Raw genomic sequence first — 17,290 nt, forward strand, 5'->3', positions numbered from 1 at the left:
GCTAAGCTATATATCTAAAATTACATATTGGGAAGTGCATTATCTCATTAACATCCAAAATACCTCTCTTATACAAAGACTGTTTCCTAATTCTACATAAGTTACAGGTTGTGCTATTTCTTAGATTCTTCTGAGCCACTTTCAAACATTATTTAACCAAATGAAAATGGGATTCTGAGGCCTAAATGAAAAGGAATTGCAATAAATACTGATCCGTTGTCTGGCAGTAGGGAAAAAAGAAAATGATTTATTAGATTTTCTTAATGTTCTTGGGAAGATAAGAACAAGATTTCAAATGATTTAATAGCCATTATTGTTGTTATTTTTAACTGAAAAATCCTTAATGACTACGCATAATGCTAGCAGAATATGTTTTTGTTGGCATGAGGATGTTAATGTTCCCACAACATTTCACAAAATCTGCTTTTCGGTAAATTTACTGCAAGGCATTCTTTTAATATGCAGAAAACAGCATATTTCAAGTCACGTACGTTATTTGATTACTATTCCATATTTAACAAAATTCACTCAGACTGATGCATTTCAAATGCAAAGCAGTCTTCTTGTGATTCATCTTTCAGTTTTACATTCCCTGAATTGTGAAACAAAATAAGCAAAACAGCAAAAGTGCTAAATACATAAAAATTCTCTGTGTGCTTTAATGTTTTTAAGACCTACCAGCATTGTATTTGAAATAATCATAGTACAGACAAAACTTTACTTACTCTGTCTTATGACCCATGAATCCACTGAACTATATTCAGAAGTGGTAAAAATAGTGAGAAAAGCTTTGCTTAACTAGCATAATTCAGCACATTTTACCTTCAGCAAGGACACAATGGCAGAAACGCAGAAAGAAAGGAGGAAAGACAAAGCAGCTCACACTCAACTTGTGTCTAAACAATGAGTAGTCCAAGTCTGAATAACCGACCTATGGCACACTAGACCTATGGCAACTAGAGGAGAATGGCACCTAGAGAGACTAATTAATCTAACTTGATGCAGAATGAAGAACTCTTGCTATACCTCCATGACAATAAAAAGAACTTAGGGTGACTGATTTAGCCAACTCCTAGACACCTAGATGTGATGAGATGAATCCTGAATTTTTATATCCTCATGCTCTTCCTGATCCGTCCATACACAACTATTCTTGAATCACACTGGTACTTAAAATAATTTCTGAATTTGGAAACCTAATTGTGTAAATTAAAAATTAAATCAAATACACAATGACACAGTACCTGTGTGAAAGGGACATTACAAAAGTGAGTGAACGACCGAAAACCACACTCTCACAATTAGAACAGCAAGTATATCATCAATAGTGTCAAATCTGTATAATAGTCTATACGGATACAGACTTATGTATCATCTACCTTTAGAATAATAGTTTACAATTGTTTTACAGGTCCAAATCAGGTTTAAATACTGAAGACTTAATTATATAAATACAAATTTATAGTATTTATAAGTTTGACACATAATTTGGTTTTCTCTCTCTATAGAGCACCCTGCTTACCCAATGAAATTGCCAGGGTGGTCCCTGACAGTCGATTTAAGAACATCATGAGGTCAAGACTGAAATATTTAAAATAATTCTATTATTCACATTCCACATATGCTGTTTAGAGTTTTTCATGTACCTATGCCTCTTCCCACTTTTAAAGATCTGTTATGGGAATCTCTCAACAACCAAATTAATCTTATGTACGTATTATCTTGAGAATGAACATCAGTGTTACTACTAAAATTCATTAGCTACTAACTTCCCAAAACTGAAGCTCCTCAAAAAATACTCCAGTAATGACTCATCACCTAAGAGCAAAACAGATCCTTCAAAAAGGAGCAAACTTATTACAGATGCACTATAACACTGGAAGATTTTATGGAAGTATTATGTATACAAACTATCTTACAAGTGAGTTTCAGGTCTCTTACATGGAGTATCAGTTTTTGCAGCAACTAGGTTTCTTCATCTACTACTTGCATCTACTACTGTGCTCCTCTACAAGGCAGAAGGATCTCTTCTGCAGGAGATGTGCAGTATCTGTCCAGGATAGAGCCAGGCTAGTAGTACCAAAGCAAAACACATACAGATACAGGTTAGACTAAGGATAACCAAGACACTGCTTTCTTCAGAGATAAGTCTGGATTTCCTCTTGCAGCATCCTGAGTTCAGTATCTTGGTAAGAATGGTTTTAACCTCAGATGGTGGTACTGTTGGCACAATAGAGCTCTGGTGCCAGAGATACGTTACTGAAAATAGAAAGAAGATATCTAAGGAGATATATTTCTCTGCCAAACATATCTCAGAGCACAATGGGCTCAGTACATGACCCAAGTCAAGCGTCTTGATAGCAGAGCTGCCCAAGAAACAGATCCGAAAACATGAGTCTGAAGGATTAGTTTATGTCCCTCCTTCCAAGGATATCCACAAATGTTAAGAGGTGCACTTCTGAATATTCTCAGCCAAAAGCTTAATGACACATTTTACTGATGAGCTGACAGTGTCACCTATTACAGTGATCAGATGTGTTTTTAACAATTTTGAAGGATGTTATTTCCATTACTGGATTATGGCAATGAATGCATACTACAGGAGACACCAGCTGAAGAATTATTACCCAGCTCTAGTGCAAGCTCCACTTCAGAAATGAATCTCAAATAGAACTAGTTCAAGCTGTGTGGCCCAAGCTTAGGGAGAGCTGAAGAAAAAACGGTGGCAAAAGAATCTTCTCTCTTTGTCCTGTGGCTCTGTGGAATGATGAGGAATCTGCCAGTTAAACATCTGACATTTCAGAGCCTACCATAAAGCATCAATGGTCAACAGATAGTATTTGAATCTTCCTTTAAAAAAAATTACTCTCACCTATTTGTCTTTTGACAGGGGAGGAGGTTGCAGTATTACCTGATAATTTAATAGATCAAAACTCATTTTAAAAGGTAACAGAGATCTCTACAGAAAGATAGTTTAAAAGAACAGTTATTAAATGCTAGTACAGCCATTCCACACACCCCCCCCTCCAGACAGTAACATGTTAGAGGGGGACTACATTTCTCACATCTTTGTACTAGGAAAACAAAATATACAGTGGTCACTACTACTTATTCTCAGAGTTTAGTCCTGTGCTCACAGATCACACATGCCCATCTGAAACAGGCTTCACAATGACACATCCAAAGATTACACAGCTCTTTTACTAGCTACTACTTGGAGCTATTATGAGTTTTTAGCTTTGGAGTGCTCAAAACAAGTGAGAAGGACAGAAGCTACAGAAGCTACAGCTACAGCTACAGAAGCTTCTGCAGCTACAGAAGGAAAGAAAAAAAAAAAAGAAGGACAAGTTTTGCCTTGACAAACGTAGAAGCGTTGTAACAGAAAGAAGCAGTTGCGGAAATAGCAACAGCGCAACAAAAAACTGTACTACGACATTCTGCAAGTGTCCAGTTAGCCTACTGCAAGGATTACAGTTACTCTTTTCTTGTTCCTGTTGAAAGTTTGAAAAGATTTTTTATTTTTTTTCCCCCATTTATAGCTCTAAACCTTTTAGACTGTGCCATGTTTGGCATTAAACCTGGAACAGTGAACTTAGGAAATGTGGCACTCACTTCTGCTCTGTACACAGTGCATTTCAATATTACTCTCTCATTCAACTGCCAGATGGTCATGAATAAATATAACACAATTTGAGCTCCTAACAAATAACACTCTTTAAAACATGGAGATATAAAGCCATACATAACATTTAAAACTTAGAAGTAAGAAGTCATCTATGCATTGGTGCAATATATAATTCATATGGTTCCCAATGCAAGCATCTAATTGCCCATGTCCTGTATAAGGAAAAAAAGGTTACCTTTATATACTTGTTGATGGACAAGCTTATTAAATCAGATATGAGATTTCCACAGTGTGTTTCAAATAAACTGATACTGGTTAAATTCTCTCCAGTTAGATTTATGAAATGGTTAGCATATACAACTTGTCCTAAAAGACAAAAGAAAATTAGCTCTGTTTAGTCCTAGGTTTGGCTGTAGGAATACAAGAAAGACCGAATTTTTTTTTCTATTCTATATATTGTAGAAATGGTTTGCTGAATTTACAAACTCATTTAGGAAATTTCACCCATTCTAAGTTCAAGCTAGTCTCTTCATTATCACACTGAAGTCTGGTATTATTCTCGTTGACAGCAAAATAGTTTGGCACCTTACAGCCTTTTATTGGCACAGTTTTTGCAGTGGAATAAAGATTTATTTATCTGCAAGTTCCTCTTTGTCACATGCCAGTGCGCATGTTCTGAAATCATGACATGTTTTGCAGATATGCAAGTTGATGACAAACAATTCTGGAGAGGTCTAACACTTTCCTTTGGATGTGTTGATGCAAAAAGCTGGCATGATCATACTCCAACTTGAGGATTTGCAGACGTTAACACAGATAAAATGGTAAAGTTAAGAGGCTGTAAGATCTTATCCCACAATCTTTTCAACAGTACAATTCCCCTAACATCAGTGGAACAGAAGATACGTAGAACAGCCTGTACTTTATTCTTGAAAATGCAGGGTGAAGCCCTGAACCCACTGTCCTGCCACTGGTCTCAGAAGTTTCCACTCAGCGTGCTTTGCAGTATGAGATGAGAACCTAAGAAATTCTACAAGGCACATAAGAATACATGACAAGGTAATATATGCAGAGATACCACTGTCTAGGCTAATAAATTTTGTTTTTAAAAGGCATGAGCTTTCTCTTAAGAAAATAGATTGCTATATTATTACTCAAAACTTTGGAAATAAATACAGAATTCTGAACAATAATTGCCTCCAAGAGTTTTCCCATTCCTTCTCCAAAAGGTCCCAAAAAAGGAAAACAATTTATCCCACATCGGATCATAAAAGAAACTTAGAATTATAGAACAGCCAACCTACACATTACCCAGCAACACAGACATGCAGAAACAGTGATGGTGCATTAACCTTAGCAAGGGTCTGTTGTGACAGCACTCAGACAAAAGAGCTCAGATTCAGTATCAGTTACCCGGGCTAATCATACAGTGCATTCTTTCTAGACCTCGACGTTACTCCAACTCTCTGTTTGTTGTAATTCCTATCTGAAACTTACATTGATAATTTCTAATAATGGAGGGGAAAGGGCAGGTTTGATTGTAGTGATACAGTGATTACAGAAGAAAATACATCTTTGCGATGTATTTGATTTGCTAGCATGGACATGAACAATAGATATTATTCTCACAAAGCAAATAAAGTACTCTTCTGTAGTTTAACAATTCTTCAGCAAACTGTTATGAAGTTGGGTTCTTCAATTGCATTCTATGACCTTTTTCATCTAGCTTCCATAAGTAGCTCACTCTTACCAATCTACTTTTTGCCCTTCTAGAGTCTTTAAAAGACAAAAAAAAAAGAAAAAAAAAGGTACTGCCTTGCCCTTTTCTTGCTGTACTTTGAACAAACTTCTCTAACTGAGGCTTCTTCTTTTGCCCAGTATTTTCTTAGTGTCACATCTGCTCAACAATACAAATTCTCTGTTCTGAGATTCTGGTCCGTCCTTGGGACACTTTTGCTACATTGTTTTCATCAAATTGCTGTTCACTGTTATGCATTGTGGATCTCTGTTAATTAATAAAAATTTATTTGCAATGTCCAAAAGTGTATCGTTATTAAATATTTAGTATGTTGTAACCATCAGTTCCTAACAAACTTCATAATCTCAGTCAAGTTTTGACAGAACAAATTCCTAATGCTACTTCATTGAATTTGAACTACCTGAAGATTCACAAAGAAACTGCCTTTACCGTATTTGAGTTTACCCCATTAAATATAGCTATGCTTAAAAACCTCCAAAAGTAGTAAATTATTCTGGACAAATTAAGATGAGAAATCTAGGTAAATCATAGATTCAAGAAAAAAAACCTGCATACTTACTCATCATCTTTTCACCCAGTACATGAAGAATTTCCAGTACTAGCCAATTAATATCTAAGTGTAGGTGTAGTAAATGCCATGATGGGGGAAGGACCTGTGAATAGAAATACATTTCTTTATTTTTAACATATGTTTAGTGAATTATGGCTACTGTGCTAAAACACATGAAGATGGGCATACATTTTGCCTGCAGTGAACATTATAGATATCTATGATCAAATACATTGTAATCTGCATACATGCCATTCAGTTCAAGAAAAAAAACAAAAACCAAAAACCAAAAAACCTTCACGAAAATTAGTTCTGTCTGCAGAGGATGTTCATGAAGTCTTTAATCTGATCTAATGAAAACACAATGTCTTGATTCAAGCTTGACATCCTTAGTTATCACTTCCTTTCCAGAAAAGTATTAGGTAGCCCACAAACTGCTAAAATAAAGTGTGCTCTTAAAGCAATCCAAAATTTCAATATTCTCTTCCTTAAAGTTTACTTGAAATTCTGTTTCACTCATTGGCTCAACAGTGGCCCTACTGACAAGCTAAACAAACAAAAAGATTAAAAATGCTGCTTCACAGTGGATCATTTCTCTGGGTACTAGTTCATATACCTAAGATTGAAATTCTTTTTTTTCTTTCTAAAATTTTTGAAAGCTTTAGTTATTTTACGTATGCATAAATCTTAATGCTGTATACTTCACTGGTGTTTAATACTGTAGTGTCTACTCCCATGTCTGCAGCCTCATTTTTATAGGCATGACCCCTTCCTATTTTGAGTCCAATTTCAGAACACATTTTTTTTAAAAGTGCCCTTCCTACAGGAAAGTGCAGAAGTTTTAGCCATTAGTAAGAACAAATACTGAAGAATTTGTTAAAACATTCTTTGCTAATTCAAGCCTACTTATCTACCTGTAGATGGTATTATCATTTGTGTAGTGCAGAAAGAATTCTAAAAGTTATAAAACATAAAAAAAATAGAAAAGATAGAAACAACAGCAAAAAAAATCTAAAGCTCATTAGCTGTGTTTGCCAAGTATGGGACAGCATTTAGTTAATGAAGGGAAGAAAAAAACAACAAAATATAAGCTGTAAGTTCAATTTCAGCCTGAAGAAAGATTAGTTCTTACTCAGCCAAAAATTTTCAAGTTGAATATGTACTGTTACACAAAAAAAAGAAATTATAAAACACATCAACCTTGGCCTGTTGTTGAATAGTAAATGCTGCCAGAACACTATTAGGGAGTTCACAAAGGTGACCAATGTGCATGGTCAAAGCATGAAGTTCTTCCACCAACATTGATGGTATCTGTGCTTCTAGTTCTTCATATGGATGGAGCATCCCATCATTTTCCACTTTAGGGCGTTCCAGATACCTGAACACACATACAGACACAGAATCAGAGAATGGAGAAGCAGCAGCTACACAAAGCTCAGTAACCAAGTTAGTAAACTGTGTGCAAATCTCACCTGAAGATGAAAACTTTCACATAATTCAAAAATTCAATACATTGATGCCTGATGCTCTCTGCTTCAGAGTGCAAGTTTGCAGCTTGACCTGAAGTAAAAGAGATCAGTAGCTTAAAGCAGATGTGCCCACACTGCGACTCATATAACATATGCATTCTCTACAGTAATTAAACCAGACCACTGGAGAGCCACCCTCTTTTTGGAGAACAACTTGGGAGGTGGCTGGTGGCAAACACCCACTTCTAAATGTCATCTTGACAGAGGCATCCATTTTTTATTGTATCATCTTATGCGCACATCCAGATGCAAAGGGAAAAGAAAGCATCCAGTCCCTCAGGAAAGTTGGCAAAGGCAAGCAATCAGTGCTAGAAGAAATAGCCAGTCCTACTGCCATGCTCCCTGTCTGCTTCCAAGACACCTTCACATGTGTGAAAATTTCTCAGTATCCTTTTCTCTTGGGAGATTTAAGCAGGTGGACTTACTTGGAAACATGCTTTGTAACTTCTCTTCCTAGGAAGCATCAAATTGATGCACAGTGCTTTAAGATGTGTAATGCTAAGAGCTGTCCATTCACAATCCTGTAGCCTGCCTTTCACTTGCAGCTCTGTCTCCATTTAGCCAGTTATTGCAGCTATGTCTCCTTTCCTTTGCTCTCTGAAGCTGTTGTTCTCATGGTGTTACCCCCTCTTTATCTTGCAGACACCATCGTAACAGCAGAGATTCATCAGAAGCTATTGCTACTGGTGTGAGAATCACTCCTTATTTATTCCCACTCGTTGCCTTGTAGCTTTCAGCTTATATTAGGAAAAGATGAAACAGTCCATAATAAAGCAGATCCAGTCCTTTAAATACCAAATAACTACTGCCCAATAATAGGTATACACAAATGCTTAGCAACCAGTCATCCTACACCACTTGTATCCTATTAAGCACGTACCAATCATTGTTAAGAGCATCATAAATGGGAACAGCAAACAAGGAGTTTGAGCAGGCTCCAAGGAAAGTGTATCGCATTAGAGGAGATGTGTGGCAAAAATTCTTTGTCACCAACTGCCCTGGACCACATGCCCAAGAAAAGGCAGTTTCCTTTGCTCCTCTCCCCAGCTGGCCACTGGGGCGTCTTCCCTTGCCTTTTCTTGCTCTCTTTCTCCCCTCTGCTTCTCTTCATCCCCTCCCAGCAACTTTAAAGTTCATGTATGCCACTTGTTATGGAGCCCACAAAAAAGTTAGGCATATAAGCCTATTTCAACATTTTTGGAGCAAGAACACATACAGAGTGAAGCAAACCAACTCATACAAGTACCATAATATCCCAGTGTATGGCCTGCCCCTACTACATAAGAAGCCATAGGATCTGCCATGGTAATGAACCATAGGTTTAGAGGCTCAAATCACTCTGTTCTAAAGGAATTATTTATAGATACTACTACTGCTTTGTAGCAATAACAAATATACTAAGTTCTTGGAAATTCTGCTGAAGCAAAATTCTATATTATAGTATTTCACTACAAGATCTTTTGCATTCTGTCAGAAATCATTAAGCAATGAAATAAGTGGAATAAAACAGGAACAGTAGAGTGGTAAGAACAGATCAGGCATTTTCAAACAAAGACAAAACACCACAGAGATTATTATATGGTTTCCACATACACAGTTCTCAGTACAAAGTCTCCAAAGCTCATTAAGACCAACAAGAAATTAAATTAAATGTATGATATTGAGAACTGTATAAACATATACACACAACAAAGATTTACTGAGCTAAAACTCTAAATCAGGGTTTCAAACAGTGGCAAGGGCACATTTATCTAAGACATCAATAATACATAACATCACACTGCCTGATCATTTTAAACACCCCTCTACTACTAGACTGCTTGTATCAAGAGGGAACTGAGCCACAGATATATCAATGATTTGCTCTAAGTCACAAAGAAAGCCTGGTGCAAAGCATAAAAGTCAACATTTTTTTAAATCTTTCTAGCTTATTTGACAAGACGAAGACCAGAATACAGAGCAGAGAACCAAGTAGATGCTTAAATTTAAGGGAAGAAGAACTAGAGAGCAGTTTCTTGATGTCCAGCTACCATATATAAGTTCAAATGTAATTTAAAATAAGGCTATTTCCACTTATGTATTAAATGTCAGCAAAATTAGACTTTCAAGATACAGTCAACAAAAGCATATGAAAGGAGCTTGATGATAAATTCAAAGCAATTATTTAAATGGCAGAGCATGACAATATCAAACTAAAGTAATAGTAATGTATAAAAATTACTTCCTTGTACTCTTAGAACATATCTGCAATGAGAAGATACTGCAGACAGTTTATTTCTGAGTAATTACTGAACTTCTCAACTTGCTAGGTAATTCACCCTTCAAACTTACAATAAGCCCAAGGCTGCAATAATCCTTCAGAAACATATTGCTTGTCATGCCTTAGTATTTAATTGAAACAAGGCATTTTGTAGTGATCCCATTTTATTGATCCTGCTGCAATGATAAATTAAGTTTGTAAATAACTAAACGAAGCAAATATGACTAACTTGTTTAAATGTAAGCCAAGAGAACACTGAAAAAAAGTCCCCACCTTTGTAACTAGAACAGGTATTGGGAGTTCTGATGCAACTTTCCATTTTTAACTAAAGGAGTTAATAGTTTCACCAAATTCCACCTTAGGTGTGACATCTTAGCTCAAGTCAAATTAACGCAAAACTCCCCACTAAGGTCAGTAAGGTCAGGATTGCCCCATGCACCTGCTCTACAGGCAGATCCGGTTCCAAACTGACCCACAGCATATCCACTGTGTCCACACTACCTTACAGCACTTGGTTGCCTGCATCTGTACCCTTACTGCAGGTTTATGTTGGTTATACGCTGTTCTGCAGCACACTCCACGAGCCCTGGTCACGAGGGAAAGCACAAGTGTGATCTGTGATAATATACTTCTATAATTAAAAGGTAGTCAGGTATCTACCCCAATATCAATTTAAATGTGTTAAACTTACCAAAATCAGATGCACTCATTTGTACTAGGTTTTCCAGTCTGTATATCTGTTGCCTAATTAAAGGAATACAAAACTTTATGGTATTTATACAGGTAAAAGTTGTTTAACTACATTTTAGTAAGGTCTAAATAGAACAGAGAGGTGAGAAGTGTTTCTTGCTTTGTATTTCTGAAGAAAACCTACAGAAATTTAATTTAGGAAGGAGTATTAGTGGAAGGCAACAGGCACATCCAAGTGTGAAGGGATGACAACAAATAGCATTTTTGCTGCTTTTTAAAACATCAAACACAGTAACAACAGATACAAAATTAGCTAAATATTAGGTGAGGAAAAAACAAGAATGCACACAAAAACACCAATAGCCATTCCCTGTACGTGATCTTTCCACAAGCATAACTCAACTTCATATTTGATCACAGAATAAACCTGAAAGTTAGCCCTTATGACACACAGTCAATTTACACTAAATTAATTCACTTGTGATTAAGCACTAGTAAATTTATCAGCAGCTTTTCCCACCTCCTGCGTAGGGTTGCTGTGAAACTTGAGCACAAAAGAAAAACAGCAACAAATAGAGGAGAGTAAAAGGAGAAAACGTTTCTAGAAAAGTTAAAACTCAGTTCAGTTTTGGAGGGGAGAGAGCGCATTTTTAAAGCTGCTAATTGCCACTGCAAACGGAAATTTAAAAAAGTTGGAACATAGGTAAGTACTCAGCCACATACTCCAACAACTGTTATTTTCAAGTGGTCTTCAACTATGGTCTCCACAGAGATAACGTAGTACTAAACTGAACATGTGAAAAGCGCAACTGTGTATGACAGACTTCTGAAAGAAAGTGCTGCATAAATTGAGGAAGGAGCTCTCTGCCTCATTTCTTATACAGTCAAAGCAGCAACTACTGCAGGATTCAAAAACAGGATACTTGGATCCAGCCCAGATCAAATGTTCATATGAAAAAAAAAATTAAAAAATTGAAAACTAGGAAGTGCCCACAAGGATCCAAAAACTCAGCTTGTAACCTGCATATTAAAGGGCAGGCACGCATTAAAATTATCTCCCTTAGCTCTTCTTTCCTTGGATAAAATCACGTCAGCTACCCAAGATTACCTTCAGCCATTTGGGTTGTGGGGTTTTTTTTTTGTTTTCTTTTGAGGTGAAAGCTGAGTTTCTGCAGGATTTTTTCAAGTATTTCAACCATGTGGAAAGGAAGTAAGTCTAAAGGAGGACTTCATGGAAGAGGGCTGTTGAGGGTGAAGGTTAGACAGAGTGTCAGAAAGGAGGCACACGGGGAGGCGGGGAGGAAAAAAAAAGACACTCCACTGAATTGACAAAAGACAAAATACAGTGGGCTGATAAAATAAAAGCACAAACAGGGCATGAGAAGCATAACAAAGATATCATCAGCTAAATAAGTAATTTTAATTTCAGTTTGCATTTGTACCTCAAAAGTTGATTCTTACGGTTGTTAATCATGAAACCATTTGATTTACAATGTGACAGTTAATCTGGTATTTCTGCTTATTAATCAATAAAAGATATATTCTGTTAATATACCCAATGAAATGGTTACACAGCTCTTACTCTGATTCACACATCTTCAATCACATAAAAAAACACAGGTAAGAATTATTTTTATTGTGCAATTAATGTTTTTAACTTGCAGTTCTGCTGTATAATAATTATTACAATATTTAGAAATATTAAATAATAATCTTTACTATTTACAGGATATATTGAAAAAGACTAGGTTTCTGTAAGCATGTATTTAAACACAGATATTATCTGTATTTCATAAATTGAACTACTTACAGCCACCTTGTCCTCAAGAATCATAACTTGTACTAACACTTACAATTTCTACAATGGTAAAAGGAGTTTTCCTACATTGAGTTTTCAACTGGTCTATAAATGGAAGTGTTCCATTTTATGACTGAAAAAATGAACTGAAAGAGAGAATATCTTTGCAGAGGGACTTGTCACACCAAAAGACAGCTTAGCAACCAAACTCTCATAGCCAAGAGTTAGCTGAAATCCATTCCTACCAGTTCAGTAGGTTTTAAAACATGCATAGCTTGGATACTATAAAGACCACAATAAAATGTACGTCTTATGTTCATCTCTCTTACAATTATAGAGCAGTTCATATTACAGAAAAAAATATATATTTAATTCAACAGATCAACTCCATCACTGTCTCACTGCCCAGTAATTTTATATTATTTAACAATTAATAAATTGATATGAATAAATGCTGAAAGGGATACAGTGCTGCTTTTAACTAAGTTATCCTCCTATCTCCTACATCATCAGATTTTATTTTTTTTTTTAAATCACGGTGAAGTCAAACCTTGCATCAAACAAGCACAGCTAAATAGTACTGGTTTTAATATACTTCCTGCCATCATGTGTCAATAAGCCAGACCTTATTAATAATGTTTCACATCATGCCCGTGGTCATACCCTAAAGGGATGGAAGAATCCACTACAACCAAAGGAATGATGGAATATATCACATATATTTGTGGAATCATACAAAAGCTCCTCTCCCATCCACTCTCTGTATGTGCTGTACATCCTGAGGATTATCAGTAGCAAAGAGGATTATCGGTGATCTGTGTATTTGCATTGACCAGATTAAACAACTACATTGAATTAGTCAAACACTGAGTAACTGTATCTGAAGAGATTGCTGAAGCTATCCTAATCCAAACAACTGAAGAAAGTGCTGCATCCAGCATTTACAGTACTTGATTTTTAACCTCCACTTTTCTTTATGCACAAAAGAAAGGACTTAAAATCTTCAAAAGACAACTTTAATTATATGGGTAGCACAATCTTATTCAAGGAAATCTTGTACAGTGTATTCAAATATTCGGAAGCTAGAGCCTTCTAAATTAATCACAATGCTGTTGTAATAAATATATTTACCAATTATTATCTGGCGATGGCTAAGATATCCAGCATACTGCTTAGAAACTTGTAAGTCACATAGTATTAAAAAATCAGTGACATAAAATTTACTTCTAGTAATTCCAACTCTGTCTTATCCATCACTTACTGGAGTGTTACATAGACAGCTTAATCTTTTTGGATGCATTGCATTGCCCACAGTCTTATGATTTTACTACCAAAAACTTGAAAAGTTTGTTACATACATGTTATACAGGTGGGTATAATTGCAGAAGTGAATTAATTATAAAATACACTAACATTATCGTACCTAAGTAATCCAAAGAGAAGTCCACAGGATTCAACTAAGGCCATTTCAGTAACCCACTGAAAGCCAAACATTTCCACTACATCTTCTTCATAGTCATTTGGAGAAGGATCTAGTCTCAGCAAAACCCTGTAAAAATAGAGCCAACAATATACATACATTGCCCAGTAATAAACTTACAGAATACAGTATCTACAGCTGGCTTATGTACCACTGCTATTTTATCAATATATCAGCAACATGTAGATAGTTGGATATATATACTATTACTATAGATAGTAAGGAGTAGCAGTGCTCTCAGAAGACACTGTTTATACCTTTTATAGCAATATAATATATAGTACATAAAATAGGACAACTCCTAGCTTTAAGAGCACAAAAAGATTATATAGCCATAGCGCACAGTGTATTTTAGAAACAAATGAAAATTAACAAGCTACCACTTGAAGCATCTCCATCCTTACAAAGGGACTGAGACAGAACATACAGAAGAGGCCGCTATGTTAGGTAACATGCTCCACTGTAAGTATATGTTTGGAATCTGTCTTATTATACACTACATGCCTAATAACTAATGCTAGAACATACATTTGCTCCTTTATATATATTTAATAATATTTATATAGAACACATTGATAAAAGCACATTAATAAAAGCACCCTTTTAGGCAGGTGAACTGATGAGGGTCACAAAATGTTAGTTTAAGTTATAATAATGAAGTAACACTAGGCCATGACTACCCTTTGCTGTGGCTAAAAATAAATAAAATCAAACTACCCTTTTAATCGAAGCATAGATATTCAGACAGCTGTATAGATTGTTAAAACATTAATAATTGTGCAAATAGATTTCATTAATGTGCTTTCAAAAAAATCAGAGCAAGCTGTACAGTAACAACAATGGTATCAAAGCAAATTATTTCAGAATTTTTCCACAGCCTTTCATAAAATATTTCAGCATAGATAAAGCTGAATTCACTAATATGCAATAAATATTTCTATTTTTAAAAATAAAAAAATGTACTGGGCAAGCACTTGGTTTTAATTACGTTACACAACAAATGCATATTCTTCTTGAACTACAAACTACTACCAATTCAGTTCTCAGATGCAAAAAGAGCATCTGCTGAATAATCAGCTCATTCTCCCATGACATCTGTAGTTCACTTGGTAACAGCCTAAACATTGGTCTATTTTGAAGCCTTTAGCAATTAAATCCAGTTGCTCGTGTTCTAGATAATGAAGACAGAGGAGTCCCTTGCATGCAGGCTTTTCCAAGAATTTACAATCCAAGTAGACAGGAGAACAGTACTACCATGACTGCAGTGATCTGATCTGGGAAACATGACTACATACAAGCTCCTGAGTGAGTTTTCACATGTAATTGTTTCTGTCATGAAATGTTTCTCTGTCAGTGTGGAATCTACTAATGATACATTCATGCAGACACAAGCTCTCTCAGTCCTCTATCTGACATCATTTTGAATGAATGAATTTGATCCAACAGAAAAAAAAATAAATAAGGCAGGGAATGGGGGAGGTGCAGCAGAACTCCCTTTAAGGCTTTACTGAAAAAGCTTTCGAAATGAAGATTTAAAAATCTCAAAGTAACAACACAAAATATGAGGTTTGGCAGGACAACAGCCAGCCAGCCAGCAAGATTATGCTTTTGTAGGAAAAACAAGATAACCCCTGCAAGATCAGCAAATGGCACAGAAAACTAAGCTGGATCACAGACAGTAAAGAAGATATTAACTAAACCAAAGTAAAGTTCCAGAATTTCTCGGAAAATACTTGCTACGCATGTGAATTCTGAATCGTAAACCCAGAACACATGCAAAGGTAGAACTTTGAGAAAGATGATCTTAAAGCTACAAAGGACAGCCCCAGTGATCTGAGGAAGCTGGGCAGAACACGTTTGTTTCCATCATGTGGAAGAGAAAGGGCCAGCACTGAATAGTGCATATGACTGGAAAAAGCAGTGCTACAGCCTCCTCAGAAATTTAAAGGATCTCAGATACTGTTGCACAACAGGCCAGTTTTGACGTGTCCTAACAGGCCTGCAACAGGTCCTTTACAGTATATTAAAAGTAAGTTCACAAACCTAGGGATTGGACTTAGAACACTGGTCAAAGCAGTATATTAATACAATTGCTCTTCCCACTATGGTATACTACCAAGTTGATCTGAGGATCATCAGAGCTGAAGAACAAACTGATCCGGAAACCCTGTCACCATTTAGAGGCACCAAACACCAGTGGAAAGAACACTTTATAACTCAAAAATCCCCCATACCTCTTAAGAGACCCACTTGCTAAGTAAGATTCTGCAGAGAAGCTTCTCCCTCCATTTTGGTTGTCAAAAGCACAGGAAAAACAAGGCGGCTTTGAGTTCTCGTTCTCCACTTCCATTGCAATCTCCAAGCTTTCAGTGAGAAATGGAGGTGTGGAGGAAGCCACAAAGTCATCATCCATTGTTTCCATCTGTTCCAGAAAATAAATAAATTAAAAAACACTCATACTGTTTCTTCTAATAATTTTTTCCTTGTTACAACTTCCCATAATCCTTCAGCTCAAGTGAGGACACAGATCTACCTACCTGTAACACCAAACTAACAAAGAGAAAGATACCGAGAAAGGCAATCATGGTCTCATGCCTTGCCACACAATTCTGCTGCTTTGTGCAACTTCATCTTCCTCCACCACAACCTGTTTGTTCATTTTCTTCTGGTTTAACTCTCTAAATTGACTAGTCATGAGGTCACTGGCACTAGGGTAAGAGGCAGGAATCCATTACAAGGCTCAAGTGAGCTACTTTCAGCAACACTTCATTTTGCAACCAGAGTAGCTCTGCTATGAAAATAGATCATGCATTGTAGGCTCCCGGTTGTTCATGACTTAAGGCAACATTACAGCTCAAGATCCTGCAGTGCAGCAGAAGCAGTGCTACTCTTCAGCGAAAGGATGACTTCAGTGTTTCAGTGTAGAGTAGGACACTATGTGTATACAGGCATGCTAGCAAGGCAGAAATAAGCAGCTAAAGGGAATCCCCTAAATCAGAAGGGTTTATAAGAAAAGCCTGTTCAATTTAGGGTATCAACATGGCCCCATACGATAGAAAACACTGGGAAAAAAAGTAGAAAAAGAGCAACCCTTCACGGTCGCAACTCACGTCAGGCCTGTACTTGTCTGTCACACTCTGACACAGCCGAACCAACCACTGACTTTAAGCACAGCAACCTGGGCCAGCCATGCTGGAAAGCAGCTTCCCAGGAGGCTGCAAAGCAGTGGTAGAGCCGCCGGGATCAGCACCCCAGCAGCCTGCCAGGCAGCGGCCTCCGGACACCACATCTGGCGGGAATCTGCCACGAACACGACTCCCACCCGTAAAGCCTGCGGCCCAGCGCTGCCCCCCTCTGCCCGGAGGCACTTCCTTGCCGGACCAGGCCTCACCCCAGACCGGACTGAGGGATGGGTCAGCCTCACTAGACCCGGCGGGTCAGCACCAGGACGGGACGCCGGAAGTGCGGATACGAAGGGCCACACGGTACCTGTGCGCCGGCGGAGGCGCCGCTCCCCTTCCGCGCCCGGACACTTTTCCGTAGGTCCCGCGCACCGCCGTCAACCCAGCACTGCGCAAGCGCCGTGGCGCCGATTGGCC

At 37.2% G+C, this 17,290-nt stretch overlaps 1 protein-coding gene across 1 annotated transcript in view; it reads right to left on the reverse strand.

Moving 5' to 3' along the window:
* Positions 1-17,284, reverse strand: part of MMS22L (MMS22-like, DNA repair protein) — a 91,501-nt gene extending 74,217 nt beyond the window's left edge. Inside the window, 9 exon segments of the mRNA XM_010185800.1 lie at positions 3,861-3,991; positions 5,944-6,037; positions 7,135-7,312; positions 7,407-7,494; positions 10,415-10,467; positions 13,635-13,760; positions 15,926-16,113; positions 17,023-17,035; positions 17,181-17,284. Coding sequence (XP_010184102.1) covers positions 3,861-3,991; positions 5,944-6,037; positions 7,135-7,312; positions 7,407-7,494; positions 10,415-10,467; positions 13,635-13,760; positions 15,926-16,113 — 858 coding nt within the window. The 5' untranslated portion in view covers positions 17,023-17,035; positions 17,181-17,284.
* Between the last annotated feature and the right edge of the window lie 6 nt (positions 17,285-17,290).

The sequence above is a fragment of the Mesitornis unicolor genome, unplaced genomic scaffold (assembly GCF_000695765.1).
Source record: "Mesitornis unicolor isolate BGI_N332 unplaced genomic scaffold, ASM69576v1 scaffold2396, whole genome shotgun sequence".
Taxonomy (NCBI): Eukaryota; Metazoa; Chordata; class Aves; order Mesitornithiformes; family Mesitornithidae; genus Mesitornis; species Mesitornis unicolor.